This window comes from Cyprinodon variegatus, unplaced genomic scaffold (genome assembly GCF_000732505.1).
Source record: "Cyprinodon variegatus isolate N-32 unplaced genomic scaffold, C_variegatus-1.0 Scaffold621, whole genome shotgun sequence".
Classification (NCBI taxonomy): Eukaryota; Metazoa; Chordata; class Actinopteri; order Cyprinodontiformes; family Cyprinodontidae; genus Cyprinodon; species Cyprinodon variegatus.
The window spans coordinates 56257-66919 of NW_015151074.1; the positions used below are offsets into that span (position 1 = coordinate 56257).

The following is a 10663-nucleotide window of genomic DNA, read 5'->3' on the forward strand; positions in this document are numbered from 1 at the left end:
CATGAATGGTTGACTTTGACTTTGTCAAATATGTTCCCACATCTCCATCTTGGTCTCCATTTATTTCTGTAACTTTTGCCCTCTTAGCTCCCAAAGGGACGTCGAAGGACAAACAACCAATAAACTTCCACATTTGCACTAAATCATTTCTTTCGTTTACGTGTAACTTAGACTTAGCTTTCTTGTCATTTTTGTATACACAGTGTGTATACAAAACAACATTCATTTTGTACAGCTCTCATGACATTTCCACTTGTTAAAATGCAGCAGGGATCAAATGAAAACAATGTGGGAGAAAATAAAAATAAAAAACATACCGGTACGTAATATTTATGTTTAGCTATTTAGCTAAATGTTTGTAGATTTTCTTTATTCTGTGTCCTTTTAGGGATCCCTTTGTCTTTCTGTTTTGGTTTCATGTTTTTTTTTTTTTTTTTTTTTTTTTAAAGGAGACAAAAATATAAAACCGTCATCTTTTGCAGTACCGAGTCTGTCCACAAGGTGGAGGCAGAGTTATAGTTTTCACCAATAACCATGATCAGAAAGTTCATAATAACAATTGTTTTTTCATTAAAATGTAATTTGTTTAAAACACCTTTTTCATCAGTATCCTATTACTAATAATGGGACTGAATTGTTTTCTGCTCTGAAGCTGCGTCATAAGGGGAGAGGAGGAAAAACATGAGGAGTTTCCTGACTGCAGAGCAGCTGTTTCCTCTCCTGTTTTATTCAGAAATGATCAGAACTGTCAGGTTTTCTTTCCTAACAGTGAATCCATAAAGGATTCATTCCCTCCAGAGAAACATCCTGCATGTTTTTTCTGCATCTTCACCGCCTTTCTGAGCTGGATCCTGTTTCTGCAGCTGCAAACCTGCGGGAGGATGTCCACTTTCCCTCCTCCTCTTCCCGCACAGCAGGGAGGAGGAGAAAGGGAGGAGGAGGAGAAAGGGAGGAGGAGCGCTCAGAGGTCTGACGCAGTGTGCAGCTGCTGCCTCACTTCCACTCCCCGCTCCCCGGAGGACGCAGGGCGGCTCTGGAAGCCATCGAACAGCGCGCTCCTCCCGGACAGCCGGAGCCAGAGGGCGGCTTCAGCGCACAGCGATGCCGGCTGCGACGGTCCGACAGCAGGCGGAGCGCGGGCCTCAGGTCCGGGCTTGAAGCTGGAGGATTGGCGTTATTGTTTGCTGTGTGGCGCAGGAGAGGAGGATGTCTCCGCAGCCACTCCTCCCATTTCTTCCACACTTGTTTATTACCCGAAACCAAGAGGCTGATTTCTGCCTTCTGACTCTGGGTTTGTTGGTCGGAGAAACTTGGTCCACCATGCTGCCTGCTCAGGAACCATGAGAACTCTCAATGAAAACAACCAGGAGGAGGAGGAGGAGGAAGAGGAGGAGGAGAATGGGAGCTCTGGGTGCAGCGCCATGGAGGAAAAGGAGAACAATCTGAGAACTGCCCGGCTGTGGAGGGATGCCGCGCTGCGCTCCAGGAAGCTGCGCAGCGACCTCCGCCAGCTAACCCTCTGCTCCAAAAACAACCAGATCATCCTACCTGACAACATATCCGACGTAGAGGCGCTCAACCTGGGGAACAACTGCCTCCAGGAGCTACCGGACGACCTGCAGTCCACCTTCAACAACCTGCGCATCCTCATCCTCCGCAGGAACAGGTTCACTGCTGTGCCCAGGGTGGCGCTGGAGCTGGGCCAGCTGGTGGAGCTCGACATGAGCCACAACTGTCTGCGAGGCCTTCCTGATGGTGTAGGGCAGCTGAGGGGCCTGAAGAAGCTGTGCATCAGTCACAACAAACTCCAGAACCTCCCAGCTCAGATTGGACTCCTTCAGTCTTTGGAGGAGCTGGAAATCAGCTTCAACGACCTGCATGACTTCCCCAGGTCCTTCAGCAGCCTTGGCAAGCTGCGAACTCTGGATGCAGATCACAACAAGCTGAACCAGTTCCCCGCTGAGATCCTGAGCCTGGGTGAGCTGGAGGAGCTGGACCTCTCAGGGAACAAGTTTCAGGCTTTGCCAGCGGACATTATGAGGCTGAAGTCCATCAAGATCCTGTGGCTGAGTAGCCTGCACATATCCTCCTTACCCGACACTTTCTGTCACCTGCACAACCTGGAGAGTGTAATGCTGGATGGAAACAACCTCACAGTGCTGCCTTCATCATTTGCTCAGCTTAAGAGACTGAAAATGATTAATTTGTCCTCCAACGAGTTTAAGGACTTTCCGCAGGCTATCATCCACATCACGGGATTAGAGGAACTCTACCTGAGCAGGAATAAATTGACTCATATTCCAGAGGAAATCTCTCAGCTGGTGAAGCTGGTAAACCTCTGGCTGGACAACAACAGCATCACTCATCTCCCCGATTCCATCGTGGAGCTGGAGAAGTTAGAGGAGCTCGTCCTACAGGGTAACCAAATAGCCATTCTACCTGATCACTTTGGGAAGCTGTCCAGGGTTAACATCTGGAAGGTGAAAGATAATCCTCTCATTCAGCCTCCCTATGAGGTGTGCATGAAGGGCATCCCTTACATCGCCATCTATCAGAAGGAGCTTGCTCAGTCTCAGGTTGCGGTGAAGCCGTGGCTGAAACTGGTCCTGATGGGGACGAAAAATGCTGGGAAAAGCCAGCTGAGGCAAAGCTTGGTAGGAAGTGAGACGGACATCAGGGGAAGCCAGGCAAAGAAAGGAATCGAAGTCACCAACTGGGTGGCGGACTTTGAGCGCCATCTAACATTCTTGGTGTACGACCTGTCAGGGAACCTAAACTATGACCTCATCAAACCCTTCTTCCTCTCCCCCGGTGCTCTCTATCTTCTCGTCGTCAACCTTAAAGCTTATTCACCCCAGAACTTTTATGCCAGCGTGGGGTATTTCCTTCACCTGCTGTGTGCTAAGGTCCCCCACGCGGTGGTGTGTTTGGTTGGCACGCATGCAGACCTGTGTGGAGAGAAGGAGGTGGAGGAGAAAGCTCTGGACATACACAGACAGATCGGCTTGCAGGAGATGAGTGACATCCACTGCCTGAGGAGCCTGGTTCAGCAGGTGGACCTCTCTCTGGAGCAAGGCTACAAAGTCCGTACCTCTAGTCCACATGTCCTCTTCTACGGCGTGAGCGACAGAAACCTGAGGCGCAGGAAAGCCCAGCTGCAGTACATGCTGAACCAGCGGCTGCAGATCCTGTCCCCGGTTCTCTGCGTCAGCTGCACAGAGACCCAGAAGAACATCCAGAGACTGAGGGAGAAGCTCATGTCCGTTGCGGACCACCGGGAGATCTTCCCCAACCTTCACCGCGTGCTGCCAAAGTCCTGGCAGATGCTGGAGGAGTTGCACTTTAAGTCCAAAGATCTGTGGCTCTCATGGCGGAGCTCCGCCCGCCTGGGCCTCCAGGCCGGACTGACGGAGGACCGACTGCAGAGCGCCTTGTCCTACCTGCACGAGAGCGGGAAACTGCTCTACTTTGAGGACAGCATCACACTGAAGGAGTATGTGTTCCACAATCTTCCACGTTTTATTGCAATCCTTAATGTCTTCTTTCAGAGGGACAAGTCCACTCTTTTGGACCGGCTGCTTTCTGAGGGGGAAAGGGGGGACAAAGGCAGAGTGAGTCTGGTTATTGAGGATGAGAAGGGAGAGAACCTCAGGGTCACCCATCTTCAGCAACACCTGGAGGGCTTCCTCCATGACGGGCTCTTGCCTTCCAACGTCATCCGCCTGCTCCTTCGACCGCACATCCAGACACAGCAGGACCTCCACCTAATCATGGAGCTCATGGAGAAGATGGGGATCTGCTACTGCATCAACAAGCAGCGCGCCAAGCCACTGAACGGAGCCACGGTGTGGTACAAGTTTCCCAGCTACGTCAGCAGCGAGGAGGCCCGGTTGGAGGACTCCACCGGAGGAAACTCTCTGCCTATTAGCCCCTTGTTTTCAGTGGAGCAGCTTTACATCCAATACAACTTCCCCTTCCTGTTTCCTCCTGGACTCTTTGCACGCTTCAGTGTGCAGATCAACCATCACGTGGTGCAGCGGTCAGACGGCAAGTCGCAGATATTTGCCTATCGGGGTAAAGTTCCGGTGGTGATCAGCCACCAGCCCTCCAAGGGGAAACTCTCCACTGACACACTGTCCATCGCCAGCCAAGCATCACTGCCTAACATCTGGACTGCTTGGCAGGCCGTGACTCCGCTGCTAGAGGAGCTGAACATGCTCCTGCAGGAGTGGCCTGGCCTGCACTACTCGGTGCATATTCTCTGTTCCAAGTGCCTGAAGAGAGGGTCGTCCAACCCGCACGCCTTTCCTGGTAAGTCCTGAGCGCTGCTACAGGCTGAGCTCACCTGGGGAGGGGGATATAGTCATCTGCGTCTATTAAGGCGAGTCAGAGAGCTGGGAGTGGAGCAGGAACTATTCAGCAAACACATTTTACTGCACATTCAATGACAGGGTAAACATATTGAAATGCTGCAGAGTTCCCTGCAGGGTTTAGAGGTGAGGATCTAAGGGTTGAACCGCCATTGGTCTGTCTAGATTCACATAACCAGGTTATTGCAAAGGTCTGTATGTGGAGCGCGCTGTGCCCCCCCCATGGACTTCATCTGAACCGCTGGGTAAGAGAAGTATGGAGTTAGTCAACCTTTAGAGAAGGAAAGCATCAAACCTTCTGATCCTGAACCATGGAAACCCATCAAGAAACAAAAGCAACATTGGTTTGTTTTGGTTTTCTTTATGATTTAATTAAATGACTTAATAATCTGATGGCCTTTTAATGCGATGTGATGTCTTTGTCCCCTTCAGCTTTAACGGCTTTATGCATCATCAGAGGTTCACTGTGGGACACGTGGTGGTTGTTGCTGAGGCAGATGATGAAGATCTGTCCAGAGTTTCCTGTTTTGCCTTTAATGTCAGACGCAGATCTGGTTTGAAATGAGCTGCAGCAGATTCAGCCACACCCTGATTCAGAGCGCAGCTCTGCAGAAGATGGAGCCAGATGCCTCTGCTGGGGGGGTGGAACAATGCTGCTGCCTCTGACATTAGGTTAGACGGCTTCAGGAGCCCCTCCCGCCTCAGGGACAGGAATAATCCTCATAGCTGGTGGGGCTGCAGCTGCACCATGGCCTGCTTTTAGAGCTGGGCTGTGGCTGCGCTGGCGGCAGGGGGAAGCTGGTCAGCTGCTGCTGAAGGCCGCGCCGTCATGTGATCCAAGCTATGAAGCTTTCAGTCACTCATTTAACTAGATTTACCCCATTTAGATGCTCAGGGTGAGCTCACCGCAGCTTTGCACGCTCTCACAGCTTATTAGGAGAATATCCTCGTGTTGGAGAGAATAACCTGGGTGGTCAATGTCCAGATGATTATCACTTATTGGAGGGGGGGGGGCAGTTTCAAATCTAAATAAATACTTGAATGGCCTTAGTGTTCCACCGTTTTTCCAGTTTTCTTCTGTTTGTTTTTTCAGATTAGATGAAAAACCTAAAGAACTAAAGATAAGAACTAAATGTTCATCCTTTTGTCGTAGGGTTGCCTGTTTAGACCCTGCTGCGGTCGTTAATTAGGGTTGGGTATTGGCAAAGAAGTCACGATGCGATTCGAATCACGATGCATCACGATACTTGAAATATTGCGATGCATCGCGATGCATTGCGATATTTTCACTGAACACTGTAAGAAAAAGATGCAGCCCTTACCAGTGGCTGACTGGCTGGGTGTGATCTGGATCATGTCTTCAATTGATACGTAACTGAAAGCAACTGAATTCATTCATAGCTGTATTTATTGAAACGACTTTTGGAGGTGTTGCCATGGAAACAAATACTGGACAGAAATATTACTATTACTGGCGTGGACACACTGACAAAAAGATCTTAGGATTCATCAAACTTAAAATAACAAAATAAGGATAATCAGAGCCGTTTACATGGCCTCAGTGGTCCTTTAAACCAATGAAACGAAAACATTCAAATGTATATTTCCCCTTTTGCAAATGACGTGCATCATATCAATTTCGTTTTTACCTTCTTTGTTTTTAAAGCCAGAATGCATCCAAGCATCTGACCTTAAATGTGATGGAGCCGCGGGGCGAATTTTCATAGTGTCCTCCATGTTTTATTTCATATGACTCGTCGCAGTATCCCGCGGCCGGACATGCTTGTGACGCAAAGCAGCGGGCGTCAACACATCCGCAGCGACATCTGCTGGACTGGAAGTTGTATTCCACTTGGTTTGGCTGATGTGCGCCAACCATTCATGCATTTTATTTGTTCTTTTTTTTTTTTATAATCGATTCTTGCCTTCAAGAATCGATGCAGTAGATCACAAAAATTAGAATCGCGATGCATCGTCATGACGATTATTTTGCTATTTTGCACACCCTTATCGTTAATCAGAGGGTCCGATGGCGTGGAGTGTAGGCCGCTCAGCTTCTATCAGTCTGGCCCAGTGTAGCTGTGGCCACAGTGGAGCGTACCACCATCAGCGTGTGAAGGACTCGATGTGCGTGAAGAGCTTTGGAATCCTTGGACCAGATTAAAAAGCGTCACCGTTTAGCTGGCAGCACTGAACTGAGAGCTGGGTGTGAATGGCATAGTTATACCCGGAGGTAGAAGAGGTACAGATTACGTCAGAGGTAACCGGTTAGAAATCAGTGGGTTACGAAGAAAGAAAATCAACCAGTTAAGGTCCGGAGACATTTCTTATTAGAATCTGAAACTTTAAACAGAATTTAACGCTGAAATAAAAAACAGGTGTTTATGCATCCATGTTATACATTTAGGATTTAAATGAAAAATAGAAAAATTTTCCATTTTAAAATCTAAATTATTATTGAAGTTGAAAACAACAAGCTTCAGTTTGGTATATAGTATAATTTATAATTTCCTGATTCCCATATTTTCTCAAACCCCTGAACTGATGGTTTGTTATTTTCTTTCTTTTTTCTGTCTTAATGTTGGCAGTGGGCTTTAGGCTGCCCTGCAAGGCTTTAAACCTGGGTTTAACCGGAGACTAAGCCATTCTCAAGCACATATCAAGGAGCTCATTTTGAGCCTGGATCCAGATTTATTTTTGATAAAACTATGCCTACTAGTCATTTAACCCGTCACATGGGGACACAAAAGCAAACTTTTCATTCTAGATCAAATATTCAACAGGACTTTTTGGTCAGTTTGTCTGGATCATTTTTAATTTTTTTTTCAAATAAAGAAAAGCCCCCAACTTTAGCAAAACAAGGATGGATATATTTTCTTCTATGGGATATTGATATTGTGTGGAGTGTCCAATGAGAAGCTAAAACTAAGTTAAATTTGGTTAAATTCTCCCTTTACTCTGCGGTGCATTTGGATATCTAGGCCTGTAATCTCCTCTTCTGGGCAGGTCTAAGGCCCCTCACACCTGCTTTTAAGCATTCCTTCCTTCTATTAGGTTATAAAAGTTTCTATTATATATAATATTGTGTAATATTCCTAGGTTTTGTTTTTGATATTTGTATACATCTGTCTACTGTGTGTTTAAGTGATATTCCCATTTTTATTGTGGGTGATCTGTTTTTTCTAGCTGTAGTCATCCTGTAGAAAAGCTGAAATTCCTTTTGTGGAGCTCGTTCTGCTCCAGCAGATCAGCGAACAAAAAGAAAGGCTTTCTGGCTCATTGTGCGCTGGCAGCCATGCAGGTATTTCCTCCTGCTCGTTATATTAAGAAAGAGAAGCTGGATTAGCTTTTTTGGGTAAAGTTCAGCGTTGCTCAGAGGAAACAGGCTGGAAGGAAAGTGTCTCATGGATGGAGGCTGATTCAGGACTGAAAGGGGGAATTTGGAAAAGCTGAGTTGCAGGAGTTAATATTACCAGGCTGCAGTCTGAGGAGAGGCAGCAGAAAAAAGAAGGTTTGAACTCCAAGGTGCGTGTGGAGATCTGCTCCGGCCTTTTATGGTCATGATATTCTTGGCTGCAGCGTGTTGATGCAGTTCAGACCCACAGAGACTAAACACACTTTGTCCTCAGATGATCTGCTCCATCTGACAACAAAGCGGGTCTGTTAGCGTTTTTCTTTGTCTTCTCTCCAGGACCCTCATGTCAAAGGTCTGATTGCTCCAAATACTTCCTGCTCTCAAAATCAGCAGATTTTTGTGTTTAGTGTTTAGTTTGGTCTTTTCTTTCTGTAGGATCTTTGTATAAAGGCTTATTTGGGGGGTTGTGGGGATTATTTATCACTGATCTCTATTTATTCACTGGATTGCTGATTGCCCAACAAAAGCAAAGCCACCAGCCACCATATTGGTACTCCCCGCTCCCATGGAGATGCGCAGTAAATGAGAACATCATCATTGTTTGATGCTGTAGCACAGATTGTTTACATTAAACCCAGTCTAACTATGGAGTACCAATATGGCGGCTGGCGGCTTCACTTTAACCCCGTAGTACCAACGATCAGTAATCGAGGAATAAATAGAGATCAGTGTTCTTTCTACATTCACCGTATTGTTGCCTTTTCTCAGCCTCCAGGTGTAACAGTGTGGGTCACAGTGAACAGGTTTCACGATGATGTGCAAACGCCGCGCCGACGCTTGAACTTGTTGCAAATGAAAAAAATTCCTTAGATTGCAAAAAAAAACAATAAAAAAATGAGTGGTTTGGGATTCTGCTCAGAACATTAACAGGAATGACAGCAATGCAGCTTCTATGTGTTCTGTTTCTATTCTTCCTGGTGTCCTGGGAGCTCTGGTGGCTGCAGGCCATCCCACGGTGGACGCCCTCTCTAAGCCTCTGGAGGATCTGAGCTCCAGAATTAGACAAACATAAAAATAGAAGAAGCAGAGCTGATGCTGAGCTGGAGGCTCAGGATCATCAGGAGCTGTCAGCGGAGGATTACTGCTGCTGGCGGCGGCGGAGCGGCGCTGCCATGACCTCTGGTGTATTTAAAGCACTTTGGCTTCAGGAAGTGGCTAAGAGGAAAACATCAAGTCATGAAGCTCCAGGTGAAGGAAGGGAACGTCCAGGTTTGGGAGCCTGGGTTCGATATTCCTCCTCCTAATCTGAACTCCTGAAGTCTTTGTCACTTTGTTTTGGAAGCCGACAGCGGACAGACAGCCTGCTTTGACGTCTCGGATCAGCACCGGTTCTTCCCTTTGTGGGTTCAAACATAATTTAACTGAAAGCAGAAACATAAACAGATTACCGTCAGATGAAGATGAAGCTGTGAGCAGCAATGGAGCCATACGAGGCGGACCGCCGCCTGGACCCAACCCTAAAGGGATTGCTTCCTGTTGGTCTCTATCAGAATAGTGGCCCCCACTTATCTACAGATGTTTGTTTGGACCCGCTCCATGGAGTGCTCCAGGTCTGGGTCGGGTCGGGGCTTTGACTGGACCATTTCTTTCTGTGGGGGAACTGCTTCAGTGTTTGGGCTCAGGTTCTGCTAATGACCTGTTGAGCCGAGCTGCAGATGTCAGTCTCACATTTAACTCTACCTAATCACCAGCGCCTTCAGGAACCCTGCTGACCAACCATAATTCATCCACCGCCGTGCCTGAATGCTTCTTTGCTGTGGTTCTGAAGGGGGGGTTCTGGCAGGTTGTTGGTTTTGGCAGGTTGTTGGTTTTGGCAGGTTGGTGGTTTTGGCAGGTTGGTGGTTCTGGTAGGTTGGGGGCACCGCGAGGCAGTAGTTCTGGAGGAGGGGGGCTGTGTTTCTGGCAGGCTGGTGGTTCTGGGATTTCTGGTGTTCTTGGAGGTCTGTGGTTCCAGTTCCCCATCGTAATCTTTTGCCTTTAACCATGGACTTGGGTTTTCCACTTCCAAATTCTCTGAGTGTTCCCAGCCTGGTCCAGAACTAGCTGAGATGCCAGTACTGGGAGGACTGGATCAGTGATTCCTTCTCTCCGGGCATGGCATGTTGTTTGCTCCAACCGGGCTAATTAGCACTAGCAACACCTGTGCTAATTCAGCATAGCCCAGCTTTCCTTACTCCTTAAACCCTCCACTTTCCCCCTCTGCTATAAATGATACGAGAAACATTCTGTTCCAGATGAACCGTTCAAACCGAACCTGAAGGGAACCAGTTGGATCCAGATCCAGAGTCCAGATGTGGTCAATAGTTAACCAGCTGTTTGCTTTGTCTGTTCTGGCTGCAGCTGCTTGTCACAGACTCTCATTCCAGCTTTATATACGACTCTTAATCCAGTGACAGGATCTGCTGGGATTAGTTTGGGTTTCTGAGCAGCGGCGGTCAGAAGCGGCTGATCTTGTTTGAATGACTGCGGAGGAGCTGGCGTCCCTCCAGCCGTCGCCTCCACGCCGTAGCTCCAGGCTCCTCCGGCACACCTTTGTTTCCCTGGTCTGTCTGTGACGAACCTGAGCCAGGCGGAGGTTTGAACACGTTCAGACTGACGCTTCATGTTTCTGCCTCCAGCCTGACTTTACCCAGCTCAGGCTTAATAGATCACTTATTAAATCATTCTGCTGCCAAAAACCTCCTGGGAACAAATTCTACTGGAACATTAACAGTTGAACAGGCTGAGCTCCTCTCAACGATTTTATACCACACTGGAAAACATAGAAATCTAACCTAAAGTCATTTTTTTCTGAAAATAAGTGAATTCCTTCTTGAATTTGGAACGGCAGTGTTGGCCTAGAGGTTAGGGCAGAGCACTGGTTCTCTGAGAAGGTAAC

General features: G+C 47.7%; 1 protein-coding gene across 1 annotated transcript in view; it reads left to right on the forward strand.

Annotated features, from left to right (window-relative positions):
• The first annotated feature begins 969 nt into the window (after nucleotides 1-969).
• Nucleotides 970-10663, forward strand: part of mfhas1 (malignant fibrous histiocytoma amplified sequence 1) — a 23874-nt gene continuing 14180 nt past the window's right edge. Inside the window, exon 1 of the mRNA XM_015393033.1 lies at nucleotides 970-4311. Within this exon, the coding sequence (XP_015248519.1) occupies nucleotides 1341-4311 (2971 nt within the window). The 5' untranslated portion in view covers nucleotides 970-1340. The remainder of the gene's footprint in view (nucleotides 4312-10663) is intronic.